Below are 20,399 nucleotides of genomic sequence, written 5' to 3'. Positions count from 1 at the left end.
GTTAAGAAAAGGCAGAAAGATACAGAAGCAAGTGTTTGGAACGTGCTTTTAGTGCAGCTTGTTCTGCTTTTATTCTGCTGTGTCCAGGCTGTATTTAATGTATTTTTCTGCAGAAGAGATGACGTCTGTGCATTTGTATTATTGGAAACCCTGGTCTACATCTGAGTATATGAATGCTAGTAAATGATGCATGATACATATTAAAAATAGAAGTTATCAGAATTATTGCATTTATGTTTATTTTTTTCTGTTTCAGTGGAAAGCCCATGATGGACTTATTCTAAAAACTGACTGGAACTCAGTTAATGATCTTATTCTTTCTGCAGGTGAAGATTGTAAATATAAGGTGAGTACTGTTTAACTTTTTAGGGAAACTAAATGACAAAAAAAATTACTGGGTGTTCTGTCATTTTCTAGTTTTAGTAGTACTTGGAAGTTCAAAATTAAATAAGAATTCTTTCAGTTTTCAAGAAAAAACTTGTTACCCTAAGTTAATGTATCTCACTCTGTCTAGTAACATAAAATCAGATTTTTAATTTTTTTTCTTAATATGGCAGAATGAAAATAGAGTGAAATGCAAGTGAAACAAACTCCAGAAGCAAAATATGCAGAAATATAGAAATGATTACTTGAAATAGTATAAGCTATGATATATACTGGAAAAAGTAATGATATACATAATTAGAGGAGATAGAGCTACGGTTTTCTATTACAGGATTATTAGTGAATCCCTTAGGAAATTTTTTGGTTAGGATGTTCTGTATCCAAAATAGAAAGCACATACTGTGTTTCTTACCTTAAGTAGGAACTTGGTAATTGTATATTGGTTCTAGCATTCTCCAAGTGTATATTGGCTGTGATAAATACATACACAATGAAGAAATTTTAAAAAATTATCAAAGTGTTAAAATCAAATGACTTCAGTCTGTGAGTTGGCTTCCTGGTATTCTGTTGATTTCAATCAGTGAGAAAACCTTGATCTGGAAATTTGCAGAGTTACAAATGTTGGGAAATGAGTGCAAATTGAATAAATGTGGTTATTTTACAGACTTACAGTAATTTGCAAGAAATAAAACCCATTAGTTCAAAATATTTTATACAGAATAACATAATATTCGCCATAGCAGAAAAGTGAAGTCTATTGCATTAAACAAACCAATATTGATTAGAAACAACATGTAATGAAAAGTGAACTATAATGCAGTTTTTGTATAAAACTCTAATAAAATGGTAAAAGTTTTTTCTAGTTCCACTAAAAGGCAATGAAATAACTTAGTGTATTTCTGCAATTTCTATGATCAAGAGGGAAAGTAATAGCTCTAGAATAATGAAAAATACACCCAAACTGTGTTCATATATGTATATATGTGTGTGTATTTTATTTTTTTTTAAAGGTTTGGGACAGTTATGGACGTTTATTGTACAGCTCACAGCTCCATGAGTATCCTATAACATCTGTTGCCTGGGCTGTTGATGGTGAATTATTTGCTGTGGGATCTTTTCATACTTTGCGTCTATGCGATAAAACTGGGGTAAGTAACAGCTCTGAGAAATAGCAGATGCGGAATTGTACGAATTTATTGATAACACAGTGAATATTCTTGATTTATATGGACAGGTGGGTATTTTTATTAGCAAAAACTAGTCATGACTTCCGGCACCTTTCTACTATGTGTATCTGACTAAGTATTGCCTTGATATGCTTAGCTTCACTTCTCAATATGTTTTGGTTTGGATAAAAAATTTTTATAAAATTTTGCTGCTCAGGACATTAACTGTTTCTGTGCATTTTTTAGCTTTTTTCCTTAAAACCCAAAAGAGTTTACAAGCGTGTCATGTAAGGCAATCATAAAATGCAGTTATTAACCATGAAAAGCAAGGAACCTATAACAATAGCCTATCTTTAAAATGGATGCAGAAGAACAATGTCCTGTGCTTTTATTATTTAGATTTTTTCCTTAAAAAATACTAAGTTGACAAGCACATCTCATGAGGAGATCACCAAATGCAGTTGTTAGGCATTAGAAATGACAAGGCTAAAGCAGGAGTAAAAGAGGATCTTAGAGAACATTCATGCTACTTCTGATGTCTAGACAGGGCACAGGTTTTCCAGCTAAAGACATTCTTTAATCCTCTCGTGTGTCTCTATTACTATTCCTCTATTACTGCTAGAGAGAAGAAAGACTCCAAAGGTATCTCCTTTAGTTTCTCTTCTCTCTCTCTCTTTTTTTTCTCTTTTTTTTTAATTAAAATTAACACTGTTTTGTCTACCTTCATTAGTACTCTAAATTTGCCCAGACCACAGATTGACCCAGTTGTCTCTGGGGAATTTCTCGTGGTTCAGCAGTGATTTGTTCAGCCTCGTGTTGCATAGAACCTTGCTGTTTTGGAACTTCTATTGTCCCATTTTCTATCTCTTTTCTTCTTGTCTTTGTTACTGTTTGGCTTACATTGGGAGAACAGTATTTGCTGTGATGTTTTTGGACACTGCAGTCACGATTCTCCTTAGCATGAACTTGGACTACGTGTTTCAAGTATTTTTACATTAGTGAAAAAGAGCCTGTAAAAATTGTGTGAGAAAAGGTGTTCAGGAAAAGACCTCTGAGTCTTCATATTTCATTTCCTATACTGATTCTGATTTCACTGATTTTCACTGGCAGAGTAAGTGTAAGGTAGGCATTAAATTAGAAATGGAGGTTGCTGCTATTTTCTGTGCCTTTTCCTCTTACTTGCTTAGAAAAAATCCTAATGCTACTTCATCTGTATAAGTAAAATTTTATTATAATACTCTTGAAAACAAAAGTACTTGCATGCAATTTTCGTTCGGAATGTATTAATTTTCTGATTTTTTAAAAAGTTGGTTTATTTTAATATCTACATTTTTAATATCTTTATGTTAAAGAGATTTTTGTTAGCTGTGTCTAACAAACACACTGGGAAGTTAGAAAAGTAAAGCAGTGAATAAAATTGGACCCTAAAGCATAAACTTGTGTGAGAGGTTGGATTACTACTCACATAAGTAAAAAAGATTCTGAAATAGATATGAAAATAATGAAGTAAAGAAGATATTTTCTGTCTCTTTGGTATAACACTGGAGAGAAGATTGCAGTTTCCATCCTCAAATGTTCTTCATCATTGAAATTATACTTTTAATTTACTGTTAGATTTGTTTGCATTGGTTTTGTTCAAAATTGGATACTGTTTCTCCTTGCAGAAGAAAATGGAAAAATTGTCTCTTTATGTGCAGTCATAAATAGTTTGCAGTCATGCCTCAGCTGTTAGAGGGTGAACACTGAGATGATTGTTAAATGGTTACATCACCAGTGGGGACACCTCTTCCTCTCCCTGGCATTCTTCTGGCTGAGTTAATGTTAGGCACTGATTGTGGGATTTTTTTACCCATCTTTACCAGCTTGGTGCACCTATCTGCTGATACACCTGCTGCTTTTCTTTGGGAGGGTCCTTTAGGATTTCCTCAAGACTTTTGTCCCTAGGCAAGGTGGATTGGAAGATTTTTCTCCGTTTCAGTACGACACTTAACTCCGCTTATTATGTAATTAAAAAAGCAATCTACCCTGACTGTCACCTTTCCATCTCCCAGGGTAAATATGCTGTTGTACAAGTATTTATATACACATACCATATTTCACCTCATGAAGCCAAATAAAGTATATTTGTGTAAATGTCTATCAGGATAATTACATCTGTGTTGGAAGACATTATGTAACATACACTGGTTTAAACAATCAGACTAGCCATTAGTATTTTCTTGAAACAGCCTTTTAAACCATGCCTTCTTCTTCTACAGTCACTTTCTATCTCCTTTCCAAGTACTGGGATTAGTGTGCTGTATCAGCAAGTGGTAAACTGAAATAAATACACACTTGTATGGGCAAGGCTAGCAATTTAAATTGCATTTTGCACTCAGTGGAGATTTCTGCTTAAATGTGGCAAAGATTGCACATTTAAGGTGCAGTGGAAATGGGAGAAAAATACCAGACTTGGGTGGGGGTTTTTTTGCTGTCATTTATGCTGTTTTGTAACGTATAGCTTGTGATTCTAATCCACAGGGCCTTACTGTTTTTCTTGCTAGTTATTATGTAGTATTATTTACTGTAAATATTTTTCCAGTTCCTGATAGCTGAAAATCAGTAGTTCTTTAATCAGCACTGAATATTGAACAGGCTTGTGGACTTTGAAAATGTTAATGCAGATAGATTTATTTTTTCATAAAACTAAGTGTTCTTTTACCTGGTTTATTAATCAACTTTAAAGAAAGACAGACAGTAGCTAGTGCCAGATGCTTTTGTCTGTTTAGCAGCTACCAATGATAATTTATTATCTTTAAAAGTCATGATTTTTCATGAAAGTTTCTTTCCTGCCATTGAATGTAAATAGTTGCTAAAGAAGTAGCTTTGCTAGTATTGAGGGTAAAGGGGGAATGATTCACATACCACCAGAATGATGGAGTTTGAAGAGAACCAGACCTGACTTTTACTGGTCAACATAGACATTTTTATTATGTCTGATGTAATGGAACTGTATTGGCAAATTGCCCCTCAGGGAGCCATCAGGCAATATATATATATATATATATATATCTATATATCTCATTAACTCTTCTCTAGCATGTGTTCAGTTTGGGAGCATAATTAAATTAAATTCTGTTAGTGTATGTTTTTTCCCCTTTTCTTTCTACCTGAACACTTGGTTATAACAGCTTTGTGTTAAAAAAAAAAAATCCTACAAATCTAATAATCTTTTAGAAATTTTATTTCTTTGTTTAAAAATCACTTTTACTCCAATAGCATTATGTAGGTAAAATAATTATGCCTGTCCTACAGAATATCAAACAAAATATATTTAATGTTGAAATTCATTAACTGCTTTAGTGCCCATGATCATTAATCCTGCCAAGATAGCTAAGGTTAATGTATACATATATTGAAATGTAAAGCTGGATGGATTAATAAATAGACTTAAGCCTTCCTGATGTTCACAGCTTTTCAGAATCTAATCACTTGGATTGGGTGCAGTGCTTAAGAAGTTCATTTATGTAAGCTATTTCCTGTGGCTCTGCATGCTTCCCTTGACATTACTGATCAGGTCAAAATATTTACAGAGTAAGAGATGGTAAGAATGACTGAAATTCAGTGACTCCTCCTTGCCCATTCCACTCACATATAACTATCTTAGATGGACCATACCCATCTGCTCCAAAGACAGGTTGCTTTTCCAGTGCCTTTTAGACTAAAAGGATAATTGATAAAAAACTTTAAAGTGAAACACTGGTGAAATTAATCCTTTTAGAATTGCCAGCAAAAGTTAGTAAATATGAAGATCAAATTTAGTTTTTAATAACATCAAATGCATTGAGGAGGCCTTTTAGATTTTATTCTGTTAATGATTTATTTACCCTTAATGGGGATTGATCAGTTTGATTTGATTTTTGGAAGTTGTTATTTTCCAAATAAATTGTGCATTTCTTGTTGAACATTTTTTTGTCTGATTTTTTTTTTTTTTTCTACAATCTGTTTTCATAAGTTTATGTTTGTTTGACTGTTAAATTTTGTTCTTTGATTTACTTCTATCTTGATTTCATTACTAGGCTTAGCAAATGCTTTGTAGTGAAAGCAATTCTCTGCATAAATCTGTAAATTTATGTTTTTTAATGATTATGCACACTCTGCAAATTTTCTCTTTTATTGCTGAATGAATTGTGAGCATTTTACTAGACTGGTAGTTTGCAGATTTGACAGATTCCGTTGCACATGGTTTTTTATATTCCGTGGCTGTTCCATAGCAAGCCACAGAATATCTAATACCTAATGGTTAAATATCTAATTTTACTAGAAATCCTATAAAAAACATTTGGCAAACTTACTAAATTTAGGGAATATTGCATAATATCTTTGGGAGATAAAACATTCTGCCACCCCATTTAAAACAAGTGTGAGTATGGTGTTACGCCTAAAAAATACTGAATTTTGTGGTCACATGTTTCTGTTCAGCTTTTTCTCAAAAAGATGCAGACTTGAACTTAATGAAAGTCGATTACATTAGTTTGATATCCAGGGTTGGTCATGGTTAACTATTGTTAATATAGTTAACATATTTAGCATGTTATATGTTAAATAGTTAGCAGTGTTTGTCCTTTTTTCCTTATTTTTTTAAAACTATTGACAGATGAGGGAAAAAAAGCATCTAAGAATTTTGAAACTACAATGCAGCAGGTATTTACAGGGAAGCTTTGAAAATAATTTAAGTGTAGCATTAAAGCTGTGATTTTCATTTAGGACAGTAAATTGTGTAACTAATACAAAATTTGTCCTTTAAAATAACGCTAGATATTATACAAATGTGAAAGAGCAAGATTTTAAAAGTGTATATAGGCAGTGCAAGTGTTTTTGTATTACCCTGATAGTGCTGAATTGCCCTAAACTAGAGTACTATGAAACCCCAAGCAAATCTGTTTTCTATTGAGTTACAATGAGCTTTGATCCCATTACATTTAGTTTTAGTCTTTTTCACAGAAATATGCATTTGGCAGTGTAACAAAAATAAGTGGAGGTTTTTTTCTGTGCTGTCTCTATTTCGTCTACCTTTGTTAGTCATCTTCCTGAGTTCTTTGTAGCTCAATAAAAGAATAAATATTACAAATAGGTTTCCCATGGAGTTATGTTGTTGACCAGTTCTTTCCAAGTTGGCATATTTTAATTTATTGGAATTGGTTAATGTAACTTCTGGAAGGAAATGAAAATGTGGATCATCTATGGAAGTAATAATGTATTTAAAGAAGTGCATCAATGTTTCATTTTCTCAGGTTAAAAGTTTATATGGGAATTTGTCATACTGTTTTTAGTTCTTTGGTCTAATAATTGTAAATATGTGCTTGGATTTCTGGAGAATTTTAGATATTCTCTGTTTTGCTTTGTTTTTCTAATACACAGCTTTGTACCTTACATTGAGGTTGTGGCTTAGTTCTTGATAATTCACATTAATTACTGGGGTCAAGTCCAACAAAAGTTTAAAGCAGCAACAGGAATCCTTCATAGTTCTATGCTTCAGTAGTTGTGTCAAGGATAGTTTCTCCTCTTCAGGTAAACTGTCCTGTATTCACATGTAGCACTGCATTTCCTTACCTTCTGTTAGACATATTGTCTGTGGTTTGTAGAGTATTTTGTGGAATCCTGTGGGGTAGGAATTGAAAGCCTAATAAGTCTTATATTGTATATTACTTAGTAAAATTTTAGCAGGGAGTGGGGGGAAAGGATGGGTATGTATATAGACATACATGCATACATATTTCCCACAAGCTAACTCCAGATATGTGTGCATATTCTGGTGTTTCTAATGAAACTAAGTATTTATTTGCTTTGTATAACTGATTTTTTAAATCTTGTAAGATTCAATTTGCCTTCCATTGCATCAGAGACTTAATAGTCATTTTCTGATGAGAAGTTCCTGGGCAGTTTGCATTGAAGTGTCAGTTCATCACTCAGGCGTAGTGAGAGTTGATTGCCAGCTTTTAATGGACATTCTGACTATAATATATTTTCACAAGCCAGCTACCTCTGCACTAATGTGGAATGCCCTGTGGGACACAAGGAAAACTGACCCTTCACTGGAGAGAGAGAAGAAAAAAAAATTAGAAAAAAAAGAAAAATAAAAAAAGAATAGAGGTCCTTAGTTTCAGAGGACCTGAACCTTTCAGTGTTGGCCTTGGATGAGAGGCTGGTTCTAGCATAATCATCGTGGTTTGTAACAGCTGGGACATAAGAGGAGCATGTATTTGCTGTTAGTCGATTCTAAACTTTGATTCCTGGAATGGATTGTAGGGGAGATTGCACATTTTCTTTTCATAAAAAAAGGCAAAATAATAGCCACAGATTGTTTTTAAAGTCAGTGGATTAGGTATGCTATGTAGATTCTGACATCATGGGGAGGTTCAGCAGTATCAGCTTTAGCTTAGCTTATGTCAGTATTCCCTGTTCAAAACTACACATATGGAGCCGAAACAGAGACAAGCCAGTGTCCTTTGCACAGCTGACATCAGTATTACTCTTGTAATTTAAAATACAAGAAAATACTCCATCTTCACTATGCATTTTTTCAAAACGATTATGGGATAACCATTTTTAATTTACTTCATTCAGTCCAGAAATAATAACTAACTAGATCTTTTGTATTGAGTCTTGGAGCATCAGTATTGTGGATGTGAAAAAGACCGTCCTTCTTCCTGGGACACAGAGTTCTCTGAATCTGCTCATTGAAATAATTTCACCAACATCTCAAAAGCCTACTCAGTTTCTATGGAAGTCAGACAGTATTCAATGACCATAGTACTTAATCTTTTTTACTACATTGTGCAATCGGAAAAGGGAAGCTTAAGTTACTGCGTTTATGTATTTATTTAATATAATGAAACTTTTATAACTACTAGTTTTGTTCTTGGTTTTTGTTGAATTAAATAAAAAATTATGATGGTGGAAAAGTATAAGCCAAACAGTAATACCACAGTATAATATTGCAGTTAATGTTAGAACAACATTCATACAGTCATTCATATAGTCATATTCCTACTCTTTTTTTTTTATTTTCTTTTTAAACTCAGTGTATCTAGGAAATACATAACAGATACTTCTTTTTTTTTAATTGTTCTATCTTATAAATGGAGAGCTAAATGATTTTTATTACAATATCTTGTGTACATGATAAATGTACCAGACATCTGGAGAGAATATGAATCATTGGAGTGGTCTGAATTATACTGAGAGCTTTCAGGAGTAACTGGAAAATAAAACTTTAATTGCTTTATATACTAAAAAAAAAAAAAAGGTTGTAATCTGGAAACATTTTACAGAGTATTTCAAGTACCTGGAAAAAAGACTTCTGGTTTTAAAAAGTAGTTTTGGAAATGTATTCTCTCAGAGCTGCAGTGTATTTGTTGTGCACAAAGTAGCAGCACCAAAGCCACATTCTTTAAGCTCCTTAAACTGGTTCTTAGTTGATGGCTTGATGCCCCTTTATTCTGACTGATGGGTAGATTCTTGATCTAAGGGAAGTGACCTTAGAAACAGCCTTGTCTTTTGCGGTGGATCCCAATATTCAGTTTTGAAATAGTACTGCTTGAAACTGTTCTCAGACAGATCACATCTGGCCTGCTGTGAAAAATATCTCTCAAATGCAGGACATTTATAGAGTGTTCTCTGAGTGTGCTTGTTACTGTCATTTCTTCTACAACCTCAAGAGCTTACTCATTTGCCATGTAAGGATGTCAGACAGTTAAATAGTGTGCTTCTAATTACTATAGAATGTTTCATACAGAATTCAGGCCATTGAGACAGAAGAATTAAGTTGTGGCCTTTTCTCCAAAAATTGCAATTGCCTTCCCCAGCTGCAGATCATATAGACAGGGAATGGCATGTCTGTCAGCCAAGAGGCATGGAAGCTGAAGCCTTAAAATTGAGTGCTTGAAATTGGAAGTTCAGTCAGTGCCGACATTGTCTTTCACTCTCCCTTACACGCGTAGGCAGTAAAAGAGCCTTAATGCAGGTCATCTTATATAGTATTCTGCAAATCATTAGCACAACTGGAAGGTTGAATTTCATCCCATTGTGTTTCCTTGCTATCAAATGTTTAAATCTGACACCTTTATTTTACTATAATTCTGATTTCATGAAGACTTTGTGTGAGAGACTTGCTGTTTCTTGGGTTTTATGTGTACTGCAAAAGAAATCAGAATATGAAATGTGTTAGATACATTAGGTGAGCATTTTCTTCCAACTGTCTCCCCTCTAGTATAATATTATGTATCCAAAAGTCATAAGAATCCGATGTCTACATTTAACTTCAGTCATGTTTTTTCTTACTGATTTGATTTGAAGATTTCACATGTATTTGAATGTATAGGTAGTTCTTCAACTGCTAAAAGTTTTTTAAAATACTATGTTACATAGCTCTGAGGAGGCAGGAGTTGAGAGTTGCTTCTTGTTTTAAAACCTAATTTAATGCCTTCCTAAAAGTCCTTAAAAAGGTTATATAATTTGTTGTTATCGATGGTCAGGGAAGCAGTTGTTTGGAGATTCGGGATGATTTGTATGAACTGTATTTCTGATATACAAGAAAAAACAAGTGTCTTGGTCAGAAAATTATTCTAGTTTTGATAGACGTATATTATGGTCTGAAAATTCATCCATTTTTTTACAAGAGTGTATTAATAAGTATCCAGATAAAATGTAGGGAAGTCTCATATATAAGGCTGGAGGCATTTAGGAATAAAGTTCTTTGCTGGAAGAAATTCAAATATTAAAAAGGAATAAAATTAGATTTAGTGTAAATGGAAGCTTCTCTCGTAACTACATTCATGCCATGGATCAGAAGGAAAAAAACAAATGCTCGGTTTAATACCTCTTCCTTGTTCTTTGTGCTAGGGGGATTTATAATTTTATTCTTTGCAATGCTAACAGCTTGAAAATATGAGAGGATGTCAAAAGTTAAGAAATCACATGATGCTTCATTAATGGTCTTCCTCTGCCTTTGCATCCTCATTGCACTGGAGCAGGCAATTCCATATTGCTGCATGGGCAGGATGTGGGGCAGTGCGTCCTGGGCAGAGGCAGACAAGGAATTAAAATGTTAGATGCAACTTACAAGCTGTTGCTAGAGAGTATAAAGCTCCTTAGTTATTTTTATTAAAAGCATCTTGAATGAGCCAGCCCACAATTCATAAACTGCTGTGTAATCTCTGGTATCCTTTGCCAGAGGCTGGCCAGCTGCCTGTCTCCAGGTCCCTGAATCCCTACTGATCTGCAGGTTTGTAACTGCTGCTTTCACATCTTCCTCCTAGCCAAACAATTTTGGGGCTCCGTTTAAAAAGCAGCAAACCAAAGTGATAACCATATTTTAATAGCCATAGATGGTGTAAAGCAGTAGTAGAAGATGAAGGAAGATACTGGCCATAGTACGCGGAAATGCATTATTTAGGTCCAAGGAAGCCTTTCCACCTTGCGCAATCCAGTTAGCAAATACACAATACAGAAAGTTTTGTCTACTGTTTGAATTTGTAGCTGCATAGGAAAGGAGGTACACTGCTTGCTTTGATAATAGGATTCTGAAATAAAGTTATTTGACATGTTCCTTCACAACATTAAACTGTGATACTCCTCTGTGAGCCCCTCTGAACTAGTCTAAGGTGAATGCAATGCGCAGAACTATTGTTTCTAGCTCTCTCCAGAGCTAGACCCAGTGTCACTACTTTGATTGCAGTATTGTTTCAATCTCTTGCTTTTACTGAAAGCATAGCAACTGAAAATTTTTAATACATGCTTCCCCTGTACAACAACATAGACTAGAGAAAAAGGTAGGCAAGGTATCAAGCTGCTTTTTTTTATGTTAGGAAGAGATCAGTATTCAGGCTTTGCTTTCAGAGCTTTCCTAATCCACCAGTTCCCTTATGTTGGAAGCACAGAGAAGCAACACAAGAGCTTTGCAATTCTCTTTATGCTGGGATAGGAGTACCTTGTTTAAGTAGTCTGATTTTGCCCAGGCCTTGTTCCTTCTGTATTCAGGAACTGCTGTCACTGCAGCATAAACTGAATGCATTACACTTACGACCATAGCTCCTTGCACTTGTGTAACCTATATAATTGGTTCTAAGTACATTTGCTTAATTTTTATGTATTGATAGTCTACATTTATAGTAAGTACACTTTCATTGTATTGTGACTAGATAACTTCTAGTTAATGTACTTCAGGCATTGTGACATTTTTCATTTCTGCCATACCTGATGGCTTTCCTTTTTGTATTCCCGTTTGTTAAGAGTCTGGCTTAGTTCATTGACATTTCTTTAAAAAATGTAAACCTGCAAATCTATTTATTACAATGAATCATTTCCAAAAAGTACTAAAAGCATTAACAATTCTTTTCTCTTTTTCTGCAAGTGGTCTTACACTTTAGAGAAACCAAACACTGGCAGCATATATAATATTGCTTGGTCTATTGATGGCACTCAACTAGCCGGCGCATGTGGTAATGGACATGTCATTTTTGCCCATGTTGTGGAGCAGCACTGGGAGTGGAAGAACTTTGAAATAACTTTAATTAAGAGGAGAACCATGGAGGTAATCTTTATAGTTCAGAGCTGTGTATTCTCATTATTTGCTTTCTAAGGCTTTTTTTAATACAAAATGGGTATTTTTAATCCTTGACATAACATTACGCTTTTTTTTCCCCTGTGTATATATGACTGAAAGCATTTAAGATCATAAAATGGCTAGATTTAGCAAATGGTATAAATAATTATAGTTGTACAGAAGATCAGATCCATGTAAACTAAACCATACCCACCAGATGGACCAGGATTACATAACTCAGAAGTACTCTATCCTCTAGAAAAACACAAAGCTCATTTGAAGAGCATGTGAAATTAGCTGTGAGAGGCCACTTACAAGGAGAACATTTCAAGTGTAATGAAGATGTTTATGCTGAAAAAAATACAAATACATTGGCAAACCCAAAGCATCATATTAAATAGTATTACAGTAACTGTCAGCAAAGATGAAGCTGCATAACTAGGTTTGGATAATACAGAGTAGTTTATTTAATCTGAATTCATGAGTTGTTTGAAGCACTGATGCATTTTGTGGTAGCTAATACTTTAGTAAGGTTTACAGTATACCTGTTGCTAATGAGCTATGATGAATTTTGCTATCTTAGGGCATTTCCAGATAAATTTGGTTGCTGACTATAACTGTAAAGAGTTGTAATGTGCTTTTCTGCACCACATACTGTATTACAGCCTAGAATCAGATCCCTCAAAACTACAGAAATTTGTCATCATATAATATACATCAGGTACCTGCATGGTGCTTCCAGCTGAGTACTGAGCAATAGGCATTGACCTCAGTGGGAGCTGCCAAGTCTCAGCACTGCTGGAAATGAAACAGTCCCCTACATGTGGTTTCTGGAGCTTAAGTTTAGGATCCTTCTTTTGAAAAATCTTGGCCTGAATCCACATTTAGGTTACCAAATATCTGGGAATTAATACAAAAATATGAATTTTTACCTTCTGTGTTCTCAGACACTGACTCACAACATTGACTTTCTGAACACGGGGATAATATAAGATTTCCATTCTTACAAATTTTCCAGATTACGCATTCAGCATTGGATACTTGGCCAATATTTTAAATATCTAAGTCAAGTTCTTAAATTCCTAATTAGGCCCTTAAATGTTTTTTGGAGTCTTGATTCTTTTAATCTTGACTATGTAACTGGGAAAAGTTGTAAACAGAAATGCTGTATTGCAGTTTGATCCAGTGGGTGGGTTAACATGAGTCAGTGTCTGGGAACACAGAAGACAAATTAGCAGGTAGAAATTCATATTTCTTCTTTCATTCCCAGACATCGACTCGTAAGAGATGGGCTCTGTGAATAATCTCCAGGGTGTTTGAATATGCAAACAACTGAGGAAGTATAGCTGACCCTTATTCAGGACTAATTTTTTATTTTATTATTTTATAATAAGTGTTTATAAATATAATGAAGGAAAATATTACCTACAAAATTGTTCAGGATGCATTCCTTCTTTCTAAGTACTACAATAGCTAAGTTAATTATGGGCATACTGCTGCAGTGGACATAGAAATTAATATGTCTTTGGAAATAGTTTCTAGGCTTTCATAATAATTGAGTTCAGTCCTTGTTTTGCAATTCATTGCATAATGGAGAAAATGGAAAAGAAGCTACCACATTCAGAATGGTGACATCTTAAAAAAACTCCAACCACATACCCAACAAAATAAACCCCAAATAAACAACCAACTGTCATACAGTATCTCCTTAGAGTTCAGCTGCCTAAAATCTTCACGCTCAAAAAAACTTTGTCAGTTACAGGCAGACTATGATTTTCTTGAAACATTGTTTGAGTAAATTTTCACAGTAATGGCAAAGGTACAGCCTGTTAGAATCATAGAACCATAGAATAGTTAGGATTGGAAAGGACCTTAAGATCATCAAGTTCCAACCCCTCTGCCATGGGCAGGGACACCTCACACTAAACCATGACACCCAAGGCCTCGTCCAACCTGGCTTTGAACACTGCCAGGGATGGAGCATTCACAGCTTCCCCTGGGCAACCCATTCCAGTGCCTCACCACCCTAACAGGAAAGAATTTCCTCCTTATATCCAATCTAAACTTCCCCTGTTTAAGTTTGACCCCATCACCCCTTGTCCTATCACTACAGTCCCTAATGAAGAGTCCCTCCCCAGTATCCCTCTAGGCCCCCCTTAGATACTGGAAGGCTGCTATGAGGTCTCCATGCAGCCTTCTCTTTTCCAGGCTGAAGAGCCCCAACTTTCTCACCCTGTCTTCATACGGGAGGTGCTCCAGTCCCCTGATCTTTGTGGCCCTCCTTTGGACTTGTTCCAACAGTTCCATGTCCTTTTTATGTTGAGGACACCAGAACTGCACACAATACTCCAGGTGACGTCTCACAGGAGCAGAGTAGAGGGGCAGGATCATCTCCTTCAACCTGCTGGTCACGCTCCTTTTGATGCAGCCCAGGATACGGTTGGCTTTCTGGGCTGCGAGCACACACTGAAGCCGGCTCATGTTCATTTTCTCATTGACCAGCACCCCCAAGTCCTTCTCCACAGGGCTGCTCTGAATCTCTTCTTTGCCCAACCTGTAGCTGTGCCTGGGATTGCTCTGACCCAGGTGTAGGACCTTGCACTTGTCATGGTTAAACTTCATAAGGTTGTCATCAGCCCACCTCACAAGCACGTCAAGGTCCCTCTGGATGGCATTCCTTCCCTCCAGCGTATCAACCAAACCACACAGCTTGGTGTCATCAGCAAACTTGCTGAGGGCACACTCAATCCACTGTCCATGTCAGTGACAAAGATGTTGCATAAGACTGGTCCCAACACTGATCCCTGAGGGACACCACTCGTTACTGGTCACCAAGGCCATCTCCTAAATTTCCCTTACTTCAGAGTGTGGTACCATTTAAAATATGTGCTAGAGTTATTCAACATCTAGGTAATGTAGCTATCCAAATCTTGGATGTTGCTGAATTGTTTTGATGGGATCACTGCAATATTATATTTCAAATATTTAGATAGTCAGCAACTGAACTGAACACTGAGTCTTAAAATGGGAATTTTCACACTTCCCTGATCTCAGATGGTTTTCTCAACCGCATGTGTAGTATTCTGCTTATACCTTATGTATTCCAAATACATGTTAATTACTGCTTTCTTTTAAGGAACTCCATCCAGTTCTTCATTGTTTATTCAGAGTTTATAGAACCTTTGAGTTTTCACCACTGCTGTGAAAGTGGCTGTTCCTACATAGATATGTTCTGCTAATGGCATGGTAGTACCAGCATGTACTTTTAATAAGACAGAAAATGGTATTTCACTAGTTAGTTTTCATTTCAGTTATTGTCATTTTATTCAGCCACAGTTTTCTTTTGATTAGGTGCACAATGTCATTAATGATGCAGTAGATCTATTGGAATTTCGTGACAGAGTTATTAAGGCCTCTTTGAACTATGGGCATTTGGTTGTTTCAACTTCTCTTCAGTGTTACGTGTTTTCGTAAGTAAAATAAATTCTTGAAGCTGTCTCAAGTTTAACAGGTGTAAGGAGTAGCAGAAACATTGTTTAGAGTACTGTAGTTAATTTTTTAATTTTTTAATTTTTAGCTAATTGAGATACTCCATGGAACCTAGCATCGTCCACAGCAAACTGTTGGAGTATTGTTGCCCTCACCCTGTCATCTTTTCAGCTTCTTGCTGGTGCTATGCCTGCCTGTTTATTTGGCTACAAAAATTTGGCAGCCTTTCTTTTTATGTAGAGGCAGCAGGAATAGTGGCTGGGTGTATCTGTGCCTCCCTCTAGGGACTCCTTTTTTTCAATATTGCTTCTGGCATGCAGTTATTTTGGAACAGAATAGGAAGGATTCAATCCTGCATCACATTTTAAGAACATGATACTCTTTCATACGCTGATATTTAAACTTTACTCCTAAAGTCATTTACCTCTTCAATGTCATGACTAATGCTAAACAGTAACACAGCCTGTAATAGAGCACACAGGAGAGGGGCTCTTTCTTACCTCCAGATGACTGTAAAAGAGTTGAACCACAATTCAGAAATATTTAAAAAACACATTTGTAAGTATGATTTCGCTGCTTACTAAGACTTCTAGGTTAGCCGCTGGTAGTGTGAAGGGGTGCAAACATGAAAGCAGAAGTGTTACTGGATCATACTGCATAGTTGTCAGTGTTACTTGGCTTCCCAAATGCTATTTTCCTTTTGAAGACCTCCCTTTTTAGGAATGTTAGATGATTAAAATGTGTATGTTTTACTTAGCAAATTCAACTTTGTATTTTCAATAATATGTGAAGATGAACAGTCTTAATGAATGCTGAGTTTATTTTTTCAGTGTAAAGAACTGGAATACACCACTGATCTTTGACCTGAAGGAAGGAACAGTTAGTTTGATTCTACAAGCGGAAAGGTAGCTACATTATTGTAATGCTCACTATTACATGTGCATGTGCGTTTCCTCAAACTTTGCTCTATAACATAAGCACATATTGAAATACTAGAAATAGGTGTAAAGTATACAGTATTTTTAGGTAGCATATGAAGGCTTAGCTGGTATATTTGCCATAGGTCTGTGATGTTGGTAATGAATCTTCCGTATGTTATGTATGTTTATATTCTCATTTACAGGAGAAAGTATATTTTCTGACATTGTGCTAACATCTGGGGGGGGGGTTATGTTCTATATTACTTTTTTAGCTGGAATATATTTTATATAAATTATCTTTTGTCTCCAGTCTTTATTAAAAACATGCCAGGTATGCCAGATAAAAAGAAAAAAATTTTTTTTACATATTTGTATTTGCAAGAAATTACTATTTTTTCTCAGTTTAAGAAAACTTTCATCTGTAATACCTGAAAATCATTTGTCAAAGAGATCTTCAGGTGTGCTTTTATAGAAGGTCTTTCAAAGCGTTAAGAGCAGAAGTAAAAAATCTTGAGTTTTTGTTATAGTATTAATTCTCATGGACAAGTACTGTTGGACAACTATTTCAGAACATGGCAGCACAATGCTCACTGCATTTTTGAGTCAAGCACTTATGTCCTAGCCTGCAGTATTGCAGTGGAGAACAGGTAAACAAGTAGACAGGATTTTGAAGATCAGTTTCTAGATTTGGAATTTTGCACTGCCAAAAGTAAATTGTGAAAACCTGGCACATATTCTTCAGCAGTGAAGGTGATCCACAGAATTGAAGCTATGGTTTTGGTGAAACCAGTCAGCCTCGACAGTTACATGTACAGACAATGGTTCGTTAAAAGTGTCTTCTATTTGTTTTACATTATAATGTAGACATACTAAGGAAAATAATACAGGTAATACTATTTCAAAGCTAGCTGTAACCATTAAAGTTGTTTCTAGCATATATACACACACAGAGTGTAATCTCACGGGGTGATGTATGGGGAGTACTGTCTGCAGCTTTATGCTTTGTCATCAGGAGTTAGAAGATTTAAATTGTATAATACCTATAACAGATAAAATCATAGTGATTCCAGGTAGTCAGCATTTCTCATGGAAAAAGACCATGTTCACATTAAAATGAAATCTTCCATAAAAAGCTTTTAGTATATCAGGTTTGAAATGTAAGGCTTAGAAGTTATGTAGCTTAACTCAAAGCAGTTGCAGGATATTAAACAGTTGCTTTCTACTTGTTGAAACTGTCATCATGCTCTTCTGTATTACTTAATGATTTACCTTTTTGTTGGGGTTTTATTTGTAGGCATTTTCTTCTTGTAGATGGTGGAGGACTTTATTTATATTCATATGAAGGAAGATTAATTTCCTCTCCAAAATATCCAGGAATGAGAACAGACATTTTAAATGCCCAGACAGTATCTCTGAGTAATGATACTCTAGCAGTAAAAGACAAAGCTGATGAAAAAGGTAAGTTCTCTGTTCTGATAGTTTCATGTTTACTAATAATTCAGTATGAGATTTTCAGCATCTTCACATGTAACTTTACTTAGCATACTAATGCGGGGAAAAAAATGAAGCATAAACAATTTATTTGTGATATAAATTAAATAGTTATAAAAATGAATTAAAATGATGAGTCTTGCTTAACAGTGATTAAGAAACTTAGAGAATGATTGATATGTCTGTGAATTTCCAGTTGTGTGTAATGAATCAAAGAACAGTTTGCAGTAAATACTTGAACAGTAGGTTTTCGCTCTCTGATGTGGTTTTCTAAAGAAGTACTTCAGCAACTTTTTCTGCTTGACTCCTGCTCTTAGACACTTCCAATACAGTAATTGCAGTTAATTTTAGTTTTCAGATGTTCTTTAGCTTTTTTGGGAGCTGTATTTTTACAGCATGGAAGTTTTATATGCAGCTGATACGACCGTAGTTAGGAGTCTGCAATGTTCTGTCTCAGTGTTGTGTTCTTGAATACTTTTGTGCTTGAATTTTGTGTTTTGGCATCAGAACCCTGTAATTTTAAAACAAAACATTGTCAAATGAGAGTCAGGTAGGTTTTGACATTAACAAGTGGTACAGGAATATCTTTTTGTCAGTCAGCGTTTTCTCTTTTCTCTATGCCTTGAGGCAAATGTGTAGGTTTGCTAGTGCAACAATTTAAATTTTGAGTGTCTGGAAGAGACAGACTCTTCCATTGCTGGAAAACCCATGGCACTATGACTTTTGACTCCCTAACTGTGCCATTTATAGACTGTACAGATATGACAGTGCAAGGCGGCAGTGCTATCTGTAGCTGCATTTCTTCTGAGATACGGCCAGTAAGGAGATTACTGGTCGGAGCAACTGTTTGCGGGAGGTGCTGTTATTGCAGAGTGAAACAGTGAAAACTTCCTGCCTGTGATTCCAACTGACACTAACTCAATCTACTGTCTATCTGTAACTGCTCTCCTAGACTTAATGATTAGATTTTAAACATTCAGAATTTTAGAATACTTTGTTTTGCAGCAAAGAACCGCCATATTTATCTACTTTTTGCTATAGAGAAAAATCTTTCAGTGTGAACTACAAAAGAAGATCCCTGGCAGGGAGTTAGTCCTTTAGCACTGATTACGTAGTTGTTTTCTCAACATTTAACCTGCAAGGTAAACTACTTGGTGAATGAATAAAACCTTTCTAACAATCCGTTAAAATATTCCTGCCCAAGCAAGTGAAAAATGAGGTGGGGTTTTTCTCACTTCCATATTACAAAGCATTTTTGCTATTCCGTACAACTTTAATTTTTTTCTTGTATATCCTTATCTTCTGTGTGAGGATACTTTAACTATTTTTAAAGGCAGTATGTATTTTTAAAATGTTTAGAAGTAGTAATATAACTGTAATGTGTATTCTAGTGTTAAGGAAAATTACTTCAGAAAAATACTATTCTCAAGCACCAAGACATAAAAGCTGTAATAACTAGAATGGATTTTAATCAGCAAAAATGTATTTCAGTGTAAATTACTGAGCAAAAAAGCGCAATAGTTTACAAAAGAAGGTTAAGTGATAAACTGTATTTTATTTCTGATCTTGTTTTACTCTGTGTGTCTATATTAGGGTGCATGTATGTATATGACTTAATACACATAATACAGAGACTTTGTTTTATTGTTGTATGGACACCTTGAGGCGGTCAGAATAAAAACAATAGAAGTATTTTAAATAAATTAAGGTTATAGATAAAATTAATCCGTAAGTGTTAACTGCTGTCTGTGTGCATGCATATTTAAGACTGTGATAATAAACTCACTCGCTTGCCCCTTTCTCCTGCCCATTTTCCTGAACAGACTGAAAAGCATCTCCATCTCCCAACCATTCCTATGAGTGTCCTAAAAATCACGTCAGCTGGTTTTATACGCAGGCTAATCTTCACCAAGCCTGTGATTTAGAGAGGCAGGGTTTCTGGCTATGTTTTCCAGTTGAGCTCTCCAAATGATCCTGTTGACAGCAGCTTCCATCAGGGCAATGAGTAGGGGTGGGTTTTTGTTTTTTTTTAGATGTGAGCCCCACTAATAGTGATAAAATACCTTATGATATGCTAGCACATGGGAAAAAAGATGCTTGGCAAAGGAAACCATGGCTTATCTATGCCTGTTTATTCTTCTCAATTCGCTCCAGCAGAAACATTTTTTTTCCTTTGCCCTATTTTGAGGGCATAATGTGCTGCATTATAGAAGTATCTATAATAGCTCAGTTTGAAAAAGGAGGCAGTTTATGCATTGTGGTGTGGAGCTCTCTACAAGCTAATTTACTGTTGAAACAAGGAGATATATGACTTGCTGTGCTTCAGTGTTGTTACCTGGATATTCTTCCTCTTTTATTAAAAAA

General features: G+C 35.3%; 1 protein-coding gene across 3 annotated transcripts in view; it reads left to right on the top strand.

Annotated features, from left to right (window-relative positions):
• The window catches only part of IFT80 (intraflagellar transport 80), a 53,826-nt gene that overhangs the window by 21,081 nt on the left and 12,346 nt on the right, over window positions 1-20,399 (top strand). For all 3 annotated transcript variants that reach the window (XM_062603198.1, XM_062603197.1, XM_062603199.1), the window contains 6 exons: window positions 257-346; window positions 1,395-1,532; window positions 11,944-12,123; window positions 15,487-15,605; window positions 16,455-16,529; window positions 17,839-18,002. In XM_062603198.1, coding sequence (XP_062459182.1) covers window positions 257-346; window positions 1,395-1,532; window positions 11,944-12,123; window positions 15,487-15,605; window positions 16,455-16,529; window positions 17,839-18,002 — 766 coding nt within the window. The remainder of the gene's footprint in view (window positions 1-256; window positions 347-1,394; window positions 1,533-11,943; window positions 12,124-15,486; window positions 15,606-16,454; window positions 16,530-17,838; window positions 18,003-20,399) is intronic.

Source organism: Pezoporus occidentalis, unplaced genomic scaffold (assembly GCF_034315485.1).
Source record: "Pezoporus occidentalis ecotype Australia unplaced genomic scaffold, CSIRO_AGI_Poc_V1 ctg8, whole genome shotgun sequence".
Classification (NCBI taxonomy): Eukaryota; Metazoa; Chordata; class Aves; order Psittaciformes; family Psittacidae; genus Pezoporus; species Pezoporus occidentalis.
This window is presented reverse-complemented; position numbering and strand designations above follow the sequence as displayed.